Raw genomic sequence first — 17,804 nt, forward strand, 5'->3', positions numbered from 1 at the left:
TCAAATCACACGCTGTACACCCATTTCCATTTTATCAATTTATCTGCATGTGGCATGTCCTGCCAGGCCAATGTGAGCACCAGAGTGCTGTGACACTGGAGAAATCATTGTCTATGTCACATATGCTTGTCATTTTTCCTAAAGCCTGTACCACTTGGTAGTCTTAAGAAAACTGAGGTGGGAGAGAGTTTGAATGAATGTGCATGCTGCCATCAGTGTGGATCAGGTTAGTAAAACGGTGTGATTTTGTTTCAGTTAGCACTGTCACAACACAGAGAATAGAGCAGACACACAACTGGATAAATATGTGAAAATGGACAGAAAACATGTTTTAATCTGCAGAACATGGTCCACGGGTAAAAAAGAAAAGGGGAAATTCAAAAAAATAAACCTTAAATGTTGATTATTCAATACTTTCATTTGTATGCATTTGATTGATAACTTTTAGTGCTGTCAGTTTACGGATGTGTGAAGGTTGTCTTCGGCTATTCTCTGCCCCTTATGTTTTTAAAGGTGTCCACGTATCATGTGACTTATCTGTATGATCATCATAAGCAACAAATTGAGGAGACGCTCCGGAGCTTTGGGGCTAATTTGGTCAATTATATCCTCTTTGGATACTGAAAAGGGTCGGTAATGAGCCCAGTCGTCCTTATTTAATACAATTCCATGTACTCTTTTTTATGTGTGAGTCGGTGCAGCGAGTGGACATTCTTCCCTTTAAAACATCTGGCTACAAGAGGATGTTTTGGGATGTTGCCTAGTGTGTCATCCCTCCCCCTATATAACGCAGGTTATGAACTCTATTAATAAACCGCAATTCTGAATTTGTGCGCTCAGCCCAACGCAGACACGATTCCTCATGGGAACGGACCCTGAACGCACAAGAGAGACATACAGCTGAAATAAGAACGCACTACAGCTTTTACTTCGTGGAGATCAACCCGTTACTTTACTTCAGTTTTCATTATAAATACATTTTGTGGCCGTACCTCGCAGGGGATGGGCTGCGCAATATCAGGTCTGGGCTCGGCACCGAAACCAACTGGAGAGGCGAAAGATGAGGAAGCCACCGCCACACACCTCAACGAGGAGCAAATCGAAATGATCAAGGAGTCTTGGAAAGTTATCCAAGAGGATATCGCGAAAGTTGGAATCATTATGTTTGTAAGGTGAGTGATTTACTACGTTGTATTTCAGGTAGCAGGATTCTGTGGACGCTATATTGCACAGCACATTTGGTCTGACGCTTAAAGGCTGCCCGTGTTTTTTTCAACGAAATAAAGCAATCTCCCGCACAAACGTAAGCTGTTAAACATCTATATTATTATTTCAGCTGTGGGCTGATGACCGATAATTGACATAGTATGGAGTAGGCTATCAAAACCGGTTTTAAAAACATTATTCGATTTTAGCCAACTCTTTCTACCGTAAAATAGGATGGACAGTTTTTACTTGGCTTATTCCAATGTATACTTTGCCTGGCTTTGTCCTACAGAAATACATGACACAACGAATACATTAGACCAGTCTACCTGTGTACACAAATATGCATGTTTCTTACAATAGCGCACGTACAATCCCTCCCCAACACAGGCACACACCTGGGCATTAATATAAATGTCTTTCATAAGGCTCACTTACACTAAACTAGAAACAACGCGTTGAACGATTAGTATGAACTGACCTACATTTAATTAATGACAAAAAAATAAATATATCCAGATTTATAATATTGAAGGTTACTTTACCTGCTACTTTTCTCAGTGTTGTCCTTTAGGTAGCCTATCACCTAATTCATTAACTCCGACTGATGTAAAGTATGTTAATCAAGACCGATGTTCTGAAAGACTGGTCGGCTTCCGACGTACATTTAGCCTACTAGATACACAATTAGTGTTTAGGCTCCAAGCCTTGCGCTCCCAAAGTTGCAGCACGAATTAATCATTTGTTGCCGGTCATTAAAACACGGGCTCTGGGACAGGTCCAGTGTTTTATTAGTACTGATATTGATCTACCCGCACATAGCCTACATTTATCACAGTACACAAAATAAATGAATAGGCCTACAAGCATTCCGTGCAATCGCACGTCATTCGTTTACGCCTCACAATTGTGTATGCGCAGGAGAAACTATTTAAGAACAGATCTTGAATTATCTATTCATCAACGGCGGACTCTCAGCAGAATTTTAGCGTTATTGTGCGCGCTATATAAAATCGCAAATAAAAAAGCCATTGCCATTTTATGTTTAGATGCTTCTGTCTCAAACAAATTAGATGATTAGGAACTTCCGTACAATCTTGCGATATTCACCAGAAAATTTGGGGATAACAGACAAACTATTGTGCTCCAACGCCTTTGGTGTGGCAAAAGGGCTTTATAGTTCTTACAGATGTCACCTGCAGTTGCCATATTGTCCCCCAACTTCACAAATTGACCAAATGAGATATACCGCCCTCGCATGTTCGTGGCTGGAATTCTTCAATTAGTTTTTTTTCACCAAATGGATTCCCATTAGTTAATAAAGGCAAAGGTCTGCTCTGTGCTTTAAATTGTTCTTTTGTCAAAATACTTCCCCCCCCCCCCCCCCCCAAAACCATTTGGTTCAAATTGTTCAAAATATTAAATTACAAAGATATCAACAAATTATTTGTAAGTTGTATATAAAAAAGTATGGTACAGTTTATTCAAAAACATAGAACAGGAAAAAAAAGTCTTTTGTAGCCTACATGTGAAAGTAAATAGCTGGCTTAAGACAAAATGTATCAAATGAGAAATCTTCAGATATTTTAAAGGCCACTGATCTGATGATGATGATGATGATGATGATGATGATGATGATGATTATTATTATTATTATTATTATTATTATTATTATTGCTGATGACGATGATGATGTTGTTGTTGTTACTATTTTAAAACCTTTCAAATCTTATTGAGACATTTTAAAGGTATGTTGATAGCAGCTTGAATTACATATTCTAGGGTGAGGTACATACTGAATAAAACAAACAGTGCTACCAGCACAGAACACAAAAAGGAAGAAAAAAACAGCTTGGGGATACTTCTTTTCACTTGTCTCAAAGAACTGTGAGAGTTGTTGAGACATGGATGCAGGGGTGTTGGCATTTTGATCATGATGAATCCACTGGTCAACATGCCCTGTAAAATGTAGCTCTGACTTAAAACACCATGACCAGAGGCAGTTGCTGGTTTGTGACACAAATGTGGTGGTGTTAGGTTGCCAGATATCAGACTGTTTTCGGAGAAACGTGCAGGCAGACAGTCCTGTGATGTGAGTGCAATTGTGAAACTATGCCTCTGGAGGAAATCCAGGCAGCTGAAATGATTGGCCTCAGCTTGTTGCCCTGAGACCACCACAGCCTTCCATGATTAGCTGCTCCTCCTGGCACCAGGCAGAAGTAATGTCTATCCTCTCTCAAACAGCATGCATTCTTTCATTGGCTTGCCATTTGCTGTTTGTTTAAGAAAATGCTGAGAAATGCTTTTTTTGTTTGTTTTGTATATATATATATATGTGTGTGTGTGTGTGTGTGTGTGTGTGTATGTATGTATTTGTTTCGAAAATGTAATTAAGAATCTAAGATGGCAAAATGATTCTACATGTTAGTGCCAACACCAAACATGGAAACTTTAAAGTCTAGACATTCTTATTGGAAAAGTATATTCACAGCTGCATTTGATTGATTAACAGTGTATAAACATGCATAGTTGTTTTTTAATTAAATACACTTCCAAAGTGAGGGAAAATCATTACAAGAGAGACGACTGATAATACAACATGATAGAAATTAATCAGTAGGATGAAGGGAGCATTGGGGTGTTGATTGGTTATGAATAGCTATTCATAGAAAACAGCCAACTGTAAATATTAGTGAAAATACCACATCTTAGTTACATAGCCACTGTAAATGAATTAAGCATTTTGGTTGGGAGAGGGTAGCTTATTCATGTGACAAACCGCTGAATATGACCTTTAAATTTCTTTGAAATTATTGGAAACCATCTTGTGAATGGAATGGCTGACTGACTAGAAAGAGTGAAACTCAGAGGATGCAAAAACAGAGGGGAAATGCACAGCAGCAGAAAAATAACTCAGTGTTGGCCTCGTGCAACCTCATCATCGACCTGTCCAAAGCCTGAATATCAGGAAATAGGATAAACCTGCGTCAAATCAATGGTGGGCTCCCCAAAGCTGAAGTCAAGCCTGCTAAGCTTTCTTTGTTTATAGTCAATGCTGATGAGCTCCACGCTTCTAATGTGAGTTTATACTGGGATGCTATTTTATTTCTCTCAAACAAGCCTTATTTACAAAGGGGTGATTTTAGCTATTATGGCTTAGTTATAAAGGAGACAGGAACTTATTATTTATAGATTTTTATATTTGCAGGTTGCACACACAAATACGATTACTTTTCAATTTTTCCTCAAGAAGTAGAATTGAAATCCAAGTGTGTTTACACTTGGTGGGTTACTGTGTTCGGGAATCAGTATATAACTGTCATTCTTAGGATACAGTAAGTGTGCTGCACCACAAAGTACCCTTCTAAGCAGGGAACAAGCCAGGAATACAAAAGTGTTATCTCTCATCTATGTATATGTTGATACATATGTCTGACTCCATCTCCCTCCCACTCTGTAGATATGTTTGTTTCTATCCATCTGTTCACATATCTGCATATGTATCTGCCCTTTTACTGTATGTACATGAAATGTACTTTGCTGTTCAGAGGGCTAATGCTAATATAAATATTCTAATACTTTCCCTGGGACATTTCCGCAAGTGGAAGTACAGCTGTTTTTCCATCACATTAATGGATCGAATGGCCCCTCCACTTGCCAAATTAAATGACACTCTATTATATTAAACACTTCTGTGTTATTGTCGTAACATGTAGACCAAGAAAAGGCCGTGACCACAAAGGAATCAAGCATTAACTGTATGTATTGGATATTTTGGCCAATCAGAAAGATTGCTTCTTTGCCATTTGTTTTCACCTCCTAGTAGTGGTGCTACACATATACATGGTTGATGTCCCTCAGTGGTTCACCAAAAATACAGAACAAATAGGAGGCAGTGTAGTATTAAGGAACTGGTCTTATAATTCAAAGGTTGTAGGTTTCATTCTCACCTAGCATGCTGCCATTGTTCCCTTGCTTGGTATAAAATTATCCATCTGAATAAATGGATTTTATGTCTAAATGTAACCCGAGCTCTTACTTTATTTGAAAGTAAAATGCAATCGTCTAAGGGATGAGTGCAAAGTTATTCTCAGGGTTACTGGAAGGTGTAAATGCAGATTGGTTCGGTCTCTTCACACATGAGATAATTGAGGAAGAATGCTGTGGGTGCAAATGGAGGAGTGTGAAGACGTGCTAGTCTTTCATACCCTCCTGTCAGGACCCACTGAAGGGAAGAGCTAAAAGGGCTAAGCTTTCGAACAACAGTGCCAAGAGTCAATGTGAGGAGATGGTTTAAAAAAATTCCACACAGGGTGACATTTCTTTGCACCTATAACCACTGTCCTGAAGTCAGCATTTTTTCATCAGTGAGGCTTAGTGTTTTGTTAAACATGCACACGCACACGCACATGCACGCGCACAGTCAGAACATTACACGGGCGCTGCCATGAGCTGGCCACATGACCAGCAATGGCACATCCCACGAGCTGAAAATCAAATAAAAGGAGAGTAGTAGCATGGATAATTGGCTGAAGCAAGAACATTAGATTGGCTTCCTTTTTTTAACTTGTTTCAATGGATCTCCTAACGGGGGGAACAAGAACATGGCATATGCCGTGTGTGCAGATTGCCTGCGCAGGGTTGTGGAATCAATGAGAGGAAGGACACGGTGTCTGAACCTTGAGCATCACAGTGGGGATGGGGGCACCCTGTTGTTTCTGTAAAAGATCTAATTGTACATATGCATATTGAGTAAAGGTAGAGGACACCCCGCAAGGCTGCAAGACAAAAATAACACTTAATGAAAACTGACAGTCTTTAAGCCTGATTTTTGATGTGTTCACAGCCTGCCACCTACACCCATAGAAAGTGCCAGAACAGTGCTTGACCCGCTCTAACTGGAGATACAGTCCTTGATATGCAAATTAACATCTTGCGGCTTCAACATCCCATGTCAAATATGTATCATACTTCTCATCTTGAGTGGGATTGAATTTGCACAGCTTGTTACGAACAAGCATCCTCACACATCTGAGTGGGAATCAAAAGCACGGAAACCGATAAAAATATCTGCAAGAAGCTTGTAGAGGGAGTGTTCTGTTTCTGTCATATGTGCATTGGCAAAAGATTGAAAAGTTCAAGCAGGAAGCCCCATTAATTTTCACCTTTCAGCATCTCCCTGGACAAAAGGCATATGTAAAGTGGCATGGCAGGCAAAGGCTTAGACACACCCCACAAGCTCTGTGCAAGCAGAGAGGAAGCAGCAGTGGTCTGGTATATCTGTGCTCTCCACACTGTGACTGCTGCTTGGAATAAAGCACAGTGGGGCTCCTGGTAATGAGGGAACTGCCAAATGCTAAAGGCTTTTTCACCACAATCAAACCTCTGGTCATAGAAAAGTGTGGGGGTTTTGGAAATAAGTCAGCTCACTGCAGCACTCATAATGGATCACATCTCTCTTCAGCTGGCCCTGCCCACCTAAACGGCCTCCATCTCCTGCAGCTTGCTTCTTTGGCCTTCTTTGTTGCCAAAATGTCAGTTCCTCTATCCTTATTGTGAGAGTATTTTCAGCATAGAAGGTTAAACTATTTTGGAGATACTGTGGGCCAGTTTGACACGAAACACCCTTACGTCACATTTGCGGGCTCATACATGAATGCACTAGGCAATGCATGTGAAGAGGACTTCCTCTTTAACTGACCTAAGCTTTCTAGGAATTCTTTGCACTGATAGTGGGAAGTCCAATGTAATTAAAAACAGCAACTAACTAGCACGGTGGCCTGTGAAGCATTCTGCAAACCCACCTTATATTTGCATAATTTTTCTGCAAAATCAACCAAATCACTTTTTGTATGCACTTATGTAAGTCGCTCTTACATAATGATGCCATGTGTTCACTGGAAAAGGAGAATTGTTGTGATTTAGAGACACCATAAAATATTTTTAACGTTAGTTAAAAATCTCTTGAGAAACAGCTACAAAATCTACTATAAATTTACTATACATATATATTCAGGGCAATCACAATCAAATCACAATCAAGTCATATGATTAGATCACAAAATCCAAAAAGGAAGGCAAATTAAAAAATAATATCAGTAAACAAGTGTTGAAGACTGAAACTTTGCCCGCATATCTTTGCCATAATTCAATTTAACAATATAAATTAGCTCCACGATCCATGCTGCATTTTAACAGAATTTTTTTTTCTTAATGACAAGACACATATAGCTAGTGCATGCTATTCATTTCCATTTTCAAACAAATAGTTATTCTCATTGTCATAACCAAGACCTATGACCTTGCAGCTATAAGTATTATAATAGAGAGAGATGGATAAAAAAAGCAAAATATTGATATGTTTATGGTTTGGTTATGGTATGTGGTTTATGACTTCTATTCATGGAGGCTAATCTGTTGTCTTGGCAACAGGTTGTTTGAGACCCATCCGGAATGCAAAGATGTTTTCTTCCTGTTTCGAGATGTGGAGGACCTGGAGCGTCTACGGACCAGTAAGGAGCTTCGAGCACATGGGCTGCGGTCAGTCGCCATCCCCATACCCCCCTGGTTCTTCCTGCTTCCTCATTCTCAATCACCGCACCCTTCTCCTCCTCCTTATGTCTTTAAGGACCTACGCATTAAACAGGAAGGCAGCATCTCACAAAGCCTTCAGCGATCGTTCTCATATCAGTTCTCTGATCCTGGAGAGTAACCACCTCTCAGGTTGCTCTAAATCTGTGTCTTTGGTTAACTCTCTTCGGCCTGTTTGACATGCAGCAGAGGGAGAAAACTTATTTTGTACAAAGTCAAGGAGGTAAGGCACATAGTAATATGGGAGTGTAGCATGAAAAGAAAATGGGGACTTTTAATGTTGTAAATATTTGTTCCAATATATGTTTCATAAGTATATTTTCAGATTAATAGACATGGGTGTAGCCAAAAAGACAAAAAACTACATTTGGTCTGACACTTAAAATTGGGTTGGGAGCCACTGCTTAAGTATGTAGTTTATATAATTCATGGTAGCTTGGACAAGTTAGGAATCTGACCTAATAATTACCTCTAATTGTGAGTAAAACAAAAATAATTGACAATAACATGCCAGGATTTTTTTTTAAATAATTTTTTTAATAGCTTTCAGTTTATTTTGTAAGTTGCAACTTCTTCCGAGAGCTAACAATCTTTATTTTATTAATTTGAGGACACACTTAACACAAATACCAGCCACCACAGTACATGTACCACTTTGTTTAGCTCTCAAGTATATCAGCCATTTCCTACCATGAAAATGTATTAATCCAGAGGGTTCCACTTACAATATGTTCACCTGAGTGGTGTAACAGGAAATGGACTGTAAATGTGCTGCACTACACCATGCATGAAAAAGGCGAAGCAGTCCTCTAATCACAGCCGGATACTGTGTAAATACCTTCCCTACCAGAGAGGCGGAAATGGACTGTGCCATTGTTCATTTTGTATGCATTGAAATTAATGCAGTGAAACTTTTTAAGATGATTTGGAAGCATTTATGACAGCAAAGTACACTGTACGATAAGAAAGTGCCACTGACACAAAAGGCGTCACAGGTCGTTATAAATTGCAAAATAAAATCTAAATTATTTTCATTGGCCAGTCAGTTGCTGACTATTATATTAATTTGATGAAATTATTTATTTGTAGAATGGATCTCCTTATGGAGGGAGGGAGGGGGACAGGGTTCATGTTTATGTCTATGTTTATGTCATACATATTCAGTAAGTAGATTGTATGGTATGTTGGTGTGGAGCTAGGCATTTTTGAGTGTTGCCCTCTATAATGGTACTCATAAGTCCTGTAAGAGATAATCAAATTTTCCAGTCATTTCTTCATTTATACATGGGAGGCCGGTGCAGTCCCATTGAAAAGCTCTGTATTGTCTATATAGGGTGATGTCCTTCATTGAGAAGAGCGTGGCCAGACTGGACCAGCTGGAGAGGCTAGACCAGCTCGCCCTTGAGCTGGGGAAGAGCCATTACCGATACAATGCTCCACCAAAGTACTTTGGGGTAATTCAGCATCTTAAATCATCGGAAACTAGTGCTGCATCAGCAAATGTAATACAGTAATATAAGATGAAGACATTTTCTTGTAATTAATTAGAAATATTACAGACCCGTAATAGTTGATATACAACAGCTTTCTATTGGTTTCCTTCTCCAAATGACTTTTCGTATGTAGTAAAGTTCCTCATAGGGAATTTCTGAAGGTAAGAGTGCTTACGAGTACCTGTGTCCTTTTACATTTGTGAAATGTATCGGTGTTGAAATGGAGATCATTTTCAGTGGTCAAGTTCCAGTCAAAATTCTAAAAGTCCTCAATGGTTTTCCAGTATGTGGGGGCGGAGTTTATCTGCGCTGTCCAGCCAATTCTGAAGGACAACTGGACGCCTGAACTGGAGGAAGCGTGGAAGGTACAAGCAAATCTGCATGGTTTTCTTGCTTACCAGCTAGGTGGTGACATTATCCATGTTTCTGAGTATGAAACGAAAGGAATATAAGCCTTACCTGAAATTCTTGTAGTGCTAACCAGTTTCATTTCAGTTTGCTGAAAAAGCAGATCATGAAGTGGTAAATATAAAGGAACCCGTGCATACTGGTTACATAAGCAATGGACATTCATCAAATTCCCTTGACATAACACTTAATACAAATTATTTAGAAGGGTGGAACTGACAAAAGTGACTTACTCAGCATTTAATTAGCTAAACACTTTGGTATCCCCTTTGGTATGTGTAATATCACGATATCATGTGCGTGATGTTGGACACAGCATGAAGAATAGCAGTATTCTTTTTAGTGGTTATTAAACTTTCAACTGGAATCTCAAAGAGGATGCACCACAGGTGTGCAGACTTGTATAAGAAATTGAAAGGTTCCTTCAGTTTGAATGTCACGTTACACTGTCTGTATCTTCATGAAGCTTAAAATTGTTTTTTTTCTCTTTAAAGTAATCAAAGTCAATTCTGACCAAACTGTCCCATTCTCTTTCATCTTGCTTCATGGATTTAAAAGAATAAAATTTCTCTGTTGAATCACATTTAAGGTGTACCATATTTTGGTATTTGGCCAAAATGGCTACAACCATCTAATAAAGTGATGATTGTTGCATTGCTTCTCAGGAACTTGTTTTTAGTCAGCCAATTTAAAGTGCATTTGGATATTGGAAGACAGTTGGTTACCAAAAACTAAGCTATTCTTTGTATTAGGGACTTTGAAATGGCATGAGAAGGAACCATGCTCAGCTCACATAGATTTCAACAAGGAACGCAATCATGTCCAACCATGTAAAGGGTTCCGCCATGATTCAGTTCTTATTTTATATTCAGCTCTCCTCGGGTGGGTCTTGGATACAGACAGACCTTTCTCACATCATAAAGCAACAGAACAGAACTCATTGGCTGCAGGGTGCTAAGGTTTCTTTTATGCCACTGATGTACACTGGAGGTGAAAACTGCTTCTGGCAGAACGGATGAGGTGATTGTTCCTCCAAGAACAAGGAGTACACGAAGGACGTTCCACCGTATTTCCAGACGCACTCTGACAAGCATCTCAGCGCATTCAACAAGAGCCTGCCCACAGGCCACTCGGCACCCTTGACCTCATGTCTGAACAGCACTGATTCACTAGCTACTGGGATTAACCCTTTGTGAAGCTAAATACTGACTGGATCTTCAGTATTGAACTGCTACATTTATTGCAGGTGGCAGCACTTGTAAACAGAAGGTTTTCACACAGTATACTTTTATAATATATAAAAATATCCATTGTCGAGATGATATTCTTGACCTTACATTCCACTCCCTTTAAATTATAAAGTTGCTTCTTGCTTCAAAATGTAAGCGTGAATTAACTATGTAAATGTCAAATTTCCAGTATGCTCCAAATGTACAAATTACATCTACAATTTATTTTTGACAGGGACACAATAGTAGTACTACTACTTGGGTTTGCTTCAGATCCTGTAGTAGAACGCAGAGGAAGAGATGCAGAGAAGATAAAAAGATATGCTGTTTTTAGGTGTCTGGGGCTTGATATGAGAATAATATTTATGGTACCTCTCTGTTCATACAGTTTCTTGATCAACTTACTAAGTTTTCTTGCTGTTGCCCTATACCAGTGGTTTTCAACCTCAGTCCTCTAGGTATGCTGGCTTTTGTTCCAACCACAACTCTGGCCTGTGTTAGGAAATACCATGTAAACCACAAAGAGCAATGTTCTATATTCACACTTCAGAGATCAACTATTATAATTTTTTTTTTTGCACAAGATGTGCTGCAAGATAAATGACTCCTTCAAAAAGATTACATTAATTGATTTAAATTGTAGACTAACCAGTAAAATCAGTGGTGTCCTAATTTGTGGGCACCTCATCACTGAAACCAGGTCCCAGGACTCTATTAATTCTGAAAGAACTTAAAACCTTTTTGCAATTAACCTTAATTGATCACAAGATTGGTAGCAGCTATAACCAGTATCATGACCAGAGGCCCCAGACCTGTGTTTGAAAATCCCTGTGCTATAATGTACTTTGTGCTTACATTCCTGCTTATAAGGGGCCCTCTCCTTTCATCCCCCAGGCCTTGTTCATGTATGTGACCAGTATCATGAAGCAGGGCTACTTGGAGGAGGAGAAACACAAGCGCAACACCCTGGTTATCTCCAGCAGGGAGAGGCCGGAAAAGAAGAGCACAGCCCTGTAGGAGTCTGCCAGAGGAGAGCTTCCCAATGGCTGTCGCCCCTAGAGACTGTGACCAATCAGAGGAGAGACTGTCACGTGTAGCTTAGCTGTGTACATAGTGTATTTATTACTTTTTATTCATTTTAAGTGGTGTACATGTTTTCATAGCAATTAAAACTGCAGTTAATTTCAAAATTCAAATATTACTTCTTCCAAAGCCACACTTTGGAAGTCTTAAGAATGAAAATAATAATCATTCCCTTTCAGAGCTGCTTCACTGGATTGATAAACATCCTGCAGCTCCAGGAATTCCTCTAAAAGCAAATTAATTACTTTGTATTTATCAGGAAGGCTCATATTTTAATTATTTTGAAAATTCTGGTGGGTCTGACCATGAAATTCTCAGTACAAAAAAACACCATCCACACAATAATTCAGCACTTAGTTTTGTTGTATGTTACTCTATTGCAAAAATAAAATGTTTGATTAAAAATGATGTCCCCATAAGTCCCCATCTATTCAACAAAATGCTCACAAACCAATGATACACCATGTTTTCATACCAAGACCTGTTCATCTGAAGTGCATGTATGTGTGTATAGAGAGCACTGAATGAAGACTACGCAATCAATTCTCTACTGCACTGACTGTACACACCACATTCTCTACATGGGTGCCAAGACTTACAGTACTTTGAATAAAATCCAAATCATACTATATTCTACGTAACTAATGTGTTTTATGTCTAAGAGGACAGGTGAAAGTAACTTAACGATTCAAAACAAGCAAGTATGTGCAATTGAAATTATGTCAAGCAAATAAAAATATATTTACAGAGACTTAACTAGGGCAAAAATCAAGGTAACATTTTCAGTTCAGTAATTAACTTTTTATGATGTAGTTTTATTTTCAGGTGCAGATTCTCAAAAAAAAAAAAAAAGGGTACACTGATCTACCTTTCACAAAAATGACTTCACTCCCTCCACAATGGAAAAATAACCCTCATGAAAGCTGCTTCGTTTGCCAGTTTCATCCCTTAGACAGTACACTGGAGAGCTCCATCAAACTACTTTCAATGACAGCAAGGGGAAAATGGATGAAAATGTTTTCAACTAGGGGCAAAGTTAAATTCATCCTCTGTATGATTTATTTTCAGGACAAAAACATATGCAGCAAATGCATCCACTGATTTTCAATCTCAAAACAAAATGAATCCCAAGTTATTACTGTAACCCAACAGCGCATTAGTATTTCCATACAGACCCAAACAAGTTACTTCCATTTCCAAATAAACTTACAAGGACACAGCTCTTAGATTTGAAAATATGGCAATTTCAAATTTAAATTTTCAAAATAAAAACAAAAAGATAAATTCCAACTCTTCTGTTGGTCTGTATAAAGTCACCAAATTAGTCTTGCCCCTCCCTGTTAGAGCTCGTTAAATATAGAAGATATTGGCATCAATCACATTGTGTATTTATTTCACACCACACCGTGGATTCACAGAAGGCCTTACTCAAACTCCATTCAGAACTCTTAAATTACCACCGTATGAGATTTTCTACAGAAACTACATCCAAGATCCAAAGGATGGGGCAGAAGATTTCAATGGAAAAAATGTGAAGACCTGAACTATCAGGCAAATTAATACGAGAGAGGCAGTTTTCCTACAGTGGGGCAGTTGAAAGCAAACAGGAATTTTGTGTGGGTTTTTAAAAAAAAACTTAAGACAGTCAAGCAGCGTTCGGATGACCTCTGACGCCTTCTGCGCACAGTTGCTTGTAAGCAGTGGGCCACGGGTTCGTCTACATCTTAAATCCAAAGCACGGGTGCCGGCACCAGGGGCATAAACTTCAAAACCTTTCAAAAGTTTTACAGGTAGAGAGCTGCCCTCTGTGGCACGCGCCACTGCAGGGCTAAGACGAATGTCAGTGGCGCAGCGGCCTACAACAAGCTGTCGAGCTGTTCCGTTCCTGCTCGCGGCCGTTTGGGTGGAGGTGGTGGAGCAGGTGGGTGCTGAAGGTCTGGGTGGGAGGCAGAGGCAGGCGGGGGTGTGTGTATGGGTGGTGTTTCCAGCTGCTCACTGGGTCGCTTTGGTCTTTTTACTTTTGCTCTTCTTGTCCTTCTTCTTCAAGCCATCCATGTGCGCCCTAAGCAGATTGGAGTAGGCCTAAGAAAAGGGTGGGGAGAGCAGCCAGATTTGAATGGTTTACAAACATTTCATTCATGTGCTTAAGTGACACCTTTATCCAAGCTGACTGGCATACTCTAGCTCACGTTTCTATTATTCAGTATCGCACTTGGAAACCTTGAAAAGTATTACACTTGAAAACAGTTTTCGTTTTACCTCGATCAAGGGCACAACAGCAGTGCTCTACTTCGGATTTAAATTTGAAACCCTAGGGATGTCAGTTGTTATTATCTGTGTACATATTGAGCATTTATTCAAAGCCGACAAATCTGAGGAGACTCAAACATTCACCAAATCTGTTTTTTAATCAAACAAAATACTTTAATTATGTGACCATTTCAAACTACAACAGACTTTACAGCTAGGAATTCAAGAAAATGGTGCATCTGACTTCAGCAGATGTACCATGAAGAGCTCTGTGACTGAAAAGTACTGCTGTGTTTTGCTCTGTATTTGGGTGACAAACCTTCTAAACATCCATCCATCCATCATCTATACCTGCTTATCCTGATCAGGTATAGATGGGGGGTGCTGGAGCCTATCCCAACGTGCATTGTGCGAGAGGCAGGAATACACCCTGGACAGGCCGACAATCTATTGCAGGGCACACACACCATTCACTCACATACTCATACATATGGGCAATTTAGAGTCTCCAATTAGCATACCAGCATGTCTTTGGACTGTGGGAGGAAACCGGAGTGCCTGGAAGAAACCCACATGTACACGGGGAGAACATGCAAACTCCACACAGAAAGGCCCAGGCCGGATTTGAACCCAATACCTTCTACCCACTGCACCACATCTGTTCAAAAATCTGTTTGAAGTACATTACATTACATTACAGGCATTTGGCAGACGCTCTTATCCAGAGCGACGAAGTAATTCAGACTTCACTTGTGCAGCTTCTCTAAATAACTCTACACTTATGACACATACACCTCAAGAAGCTACAAAACCAAATCTCAAGACACTCACCATCTGGAATTTATTTACTTCTTTGCTACTGACCTGGAAAACAGAAGACAAATGACATGCAGCAAAAAACTGAAGTGCTGAAGCACACAAAATTTGCTTTCAATTGTTTTTCTTTATTAAACTGTACAAAGCATGCAGGCGTACCACTGTGCTAATTTTCTTCTTTCCATCTGAGGCACGGATAAGACATTTGTTGTCAACGGGTTCGAAAGTCTCTGGGTTGCCTTTCCTAGGCGTTGGTTTGGTTCTCCCATCATCTGCAGAGAAATTCAGTTAATCAAGATTGTGGCAAAGTGCATGTTGATGGAACTGAAGCTAGAAGTCTAGCAGGATCCATTTACTACAAACTACAGAGCCGTAACTTGCATGAAAATGATCTATTCAAATGGTGCTGTTCGTCATAATACTCTACAGACACTCCCAAATCAATAGCGTTTTCAGAAACAGAACTTACATTTCTTTAATGTGATGTAAACACTTCCAGTTGTCCTGCATTTTTGAAACAGGCGTGTCAGCTCTGTCAAAAACTGAAAGGGGGGGGGGGGAAGAAACATCAAACAGCAGTTCTGTAGTTAGCTGTCCAGCAATCTAGCTACAAAGACACCAATGAAATATCCAGAGGAAGCATACATTGACAACACTTGTTAGCTAACTAAGCTTTCTCACTGTCTGTACTACAATTCAGTGTACTACATAACATCAGATAAACAAAGTTATATTACAGGGTTCCCACTCATTTTAGGAAATCATTTCCCAGGACTTTTCAAAGACAATTTCCATGACTTAGACTTACAGACATGAAACATGGACAATGGTAGCCCAAAGCGGCTGGTCAGCTGGTGGACCAAGGGGGGGGAGGGATCATTTTGTAAATTCTCTCATTTTCCAGGTGTTTTCCATGACTGGAAAACTACTCGATACATTTCCAGGTTTTCAAGGTTTTCCAGGACGAGAGGGAACCCTGTATTATGTTGATCAAGCTGCCACTCATCACAGAGTATGCACAATATGCTCATCACAGAGTTTATATTTTTACATTACTTACAATCAAGTAATAATATAAATAAACAAAGTTGCACAACCATGTTCAGTTTAAATTCCACTGATATCTGTAAGCATGCCAATTTGGCAACTTATAGGCCTACCCGTTGCATAGTTTAAAATATCTGCAGTTTAGTCAAATCAACACACTGGGCCTCATTCACGAAATTTTTCTAACTTTTGTTCTTTAAAATGTTTGTACAAGAAAAACAATATGAGATTCATGTTACATGTGCAGACCTTTGTTTTATCTGCATATCCCAGGTGTATCAGATGAATGCTTTCAATTTTAAGCGCAATCCTGTTCATGTGATTTACATAAGGAAACAGCCAAGAACAAATACAGGTAAGAAAAAAAAAAAGATGAATGGCGAAATGTTCTTGGAAACGTTCTTACACGCAGTTTACGATCGACATGTTTCGTGAATGAGGCCCAATGTTTTTTTTTTCCAAGAGCAAAGCAATTTATGTATAGGTGGCAAAATATCATTGCTCTGGAAAGCTCTCACTGGGAGCGTTCGATTCATTTTAATGTGAAAAATAATTCCTGGATTAGCTAAATGAATGAAAAATAAATAAAGGATATTCAAGAATACTAAGAATGCCTTGGTTTTCTTACTTTAAAAAAAGAACAAAGCATTATGGATTTTCCCCCCTGTATCATTCCCGAAACTTCCTGCGAACCTTCATCAACCTGACCCAAAATCTTTCCCATAAGGTTCCCACACGTGTTAACCGATTGCCAATTTAACTAACACCTAGCCATTGAACCGTTTCAGCAAAGTTCTGTTTTCCACTCTTTGATTAATTAAGCGGCTGCGTATACATTTGCATATTCATTTAGTTAGCTAGCCACAAATGAAACGAACTATCTTTACTAAATAGATGATAAAAATTATCTACCATACAATACTTAATTAATTTGCTAGATTAACATGAAATTATTCATTCAATTATTTTCATGTCGTTTCAACAAACAAATTATTAAGACAGTGGCTGGCTAGGTACGAACATTTTGGTCAGCGAGAAAAGATATCGCTGCTCACTCAGTAGCTAGCTAGTTAGCGTCTACAGGGGAAAAGACGTTCACCGGGTGTCTAATAGCAGCTAACACAAGTTCGTTAAAATCAAACTAGCAATCGTATCTTACCGAGTCATTCTCGAGAAGCACCATAGTTTTTCCAGACCGTCTGGATCCAGTAAACTCCTATTTTACAGATCCCAGAGATCTTCTAGACGAATACAAACTAATCAAGCCAAACTGGGTGGCTAGCTCACTGATCAATCACAGTAAGCACACGTACTGCAACAGGAAGCCAACAGCTCAACTCTGACCTTTACACCCTGGTCACCCTCATCAGCTGACCAGAACGTTTCTTCTTCGGGTATGTTCGTCTATGGTACTTTCCTAACGAAAAATTGTATGTCGCCACCTAGTGAGGTGGAATGTGGACCAGGAAAAAATGTACCCATCTTGAAGTACAGAAATCTCTACCTGTTCACTTGTGCAGAAACAGAACACCATCCGCTGTTTCAGGTATCACGCAGGCTTCATACATTGTAGTAACGCAATCAAATGCCTCTGATTCACATTAAGATTGTCAAGAACAATTATATTGTTGCCTGTCCCGGTAAACTACAGTGGTGTACTCATAGATAGATTACTGCTGTG

General features: G+C 39.4%; 2 protein-coding genes across 2 annotated transcripts; one reads left to right on the top strand and one right to left on the bottom strand.

The window, feature by feature from the left end:
* Positions 1-688: 688 nt before the first annotated feature.
* xgb (x globin) lies at positions 689-12,418 on the top strand. The gene is made up of 5 exons (XM_035422847.1): positions 689-1,172; positions 7,639-7,746; positions 9,131-9,251; positions 9,575-9,655; positions 11,822-12,418. Exons 1-5 carry the CDS (start codon positions 1,003-1,005, stop codon positions 11,942-11,944), a joined length of 603 nt encoding a protein of 200 aa, XP_035278738.1. The 5' UTR covers positions 689-1,002; the 3' UTR covers positions 11,945-12,418.
* Positions 12,419-13,046: 628 nt separating this feature from the next.
* Positions 13,047-17,475, bottom strand: srp14 (signal recognition particle 14). The gene is made up of 5 exons (XM_035424066.1): positions 17,283-17,475; positions 15,546-15,618; positions 15,236-15,348; positions 15,092-15,124; positions 13,047-14,092 (listed from the first exon to the last, which is right to left on the bottom strand). Exons 1-5 carry the CDS (start codon positions 17,304-17,306, stop codon positions 14,003-14,005), a joined length of 333 nt encoding a protein of 110 aa, XP_035279957.1. The 5' UTR covers positions 17,307-17,475; the 3' UTR covers positions 13,047-14,002.
* Positions 17,476-17,804: the final 329 nt, after the last annotated feature.

Source organism: Anguilla anguilla, chromosome 1, assembly GCF_013347855.1.
Source record: "Anguilla anguilla isolate fAngAng1 chromosome 1, fAngAng1.pri, whole genome shotgun sequence".
Lineage (NCBI taxonomy): Eukaryota > Metazoa > Chordata > Actinopteri > Anguilliformes > Anguillidae > Anguilla > Anguilla anguilla.

Bases quoted from the DNA above. Each gene is read 5' to 3' on its own strand.
- srp14 (XM_035424066.1), bottom strand. From the start codon at position 17,306: ATGGTGCTTCTCGAGAATGACTCG. The intron at 15,619-17,282 runs GTAAGATACGAT...CCCCCCTTTCAG, and splicing joins TGCTTCTCGAGAATGACTCG to TTTTTGACAGAGCTGACACG. The intron at 15,349-15,545 runs GTAAGTTCTGTT...ATTTCTCTGCAG, and splicing joins TTACATCACATTAAAGAAAT to ATGATGGGAGAACCAAACCA.
- xgb (XM_035422847.1), top strand. From the start codon at position 1,003: ATGGGCTGCGCAATATCAGGTCTGGGCTCGGCACCGAAACCAACTGGA. The intron at 9,252-9,574 runs GTAATTCAGCAT...ATGGTTTTCCAG, and splicing joins CTCCACCAAAGTACTTTGGG to TATGTGGGGGCGGAGTTTAT. The intron at 9,656-11,821 runs GTACAAGCAAAT...TTCATCCCCCAG, and splicing joins AACTGGAGGAAGCGTGGAAG to GCCTTGTTCATGTATGTGAC.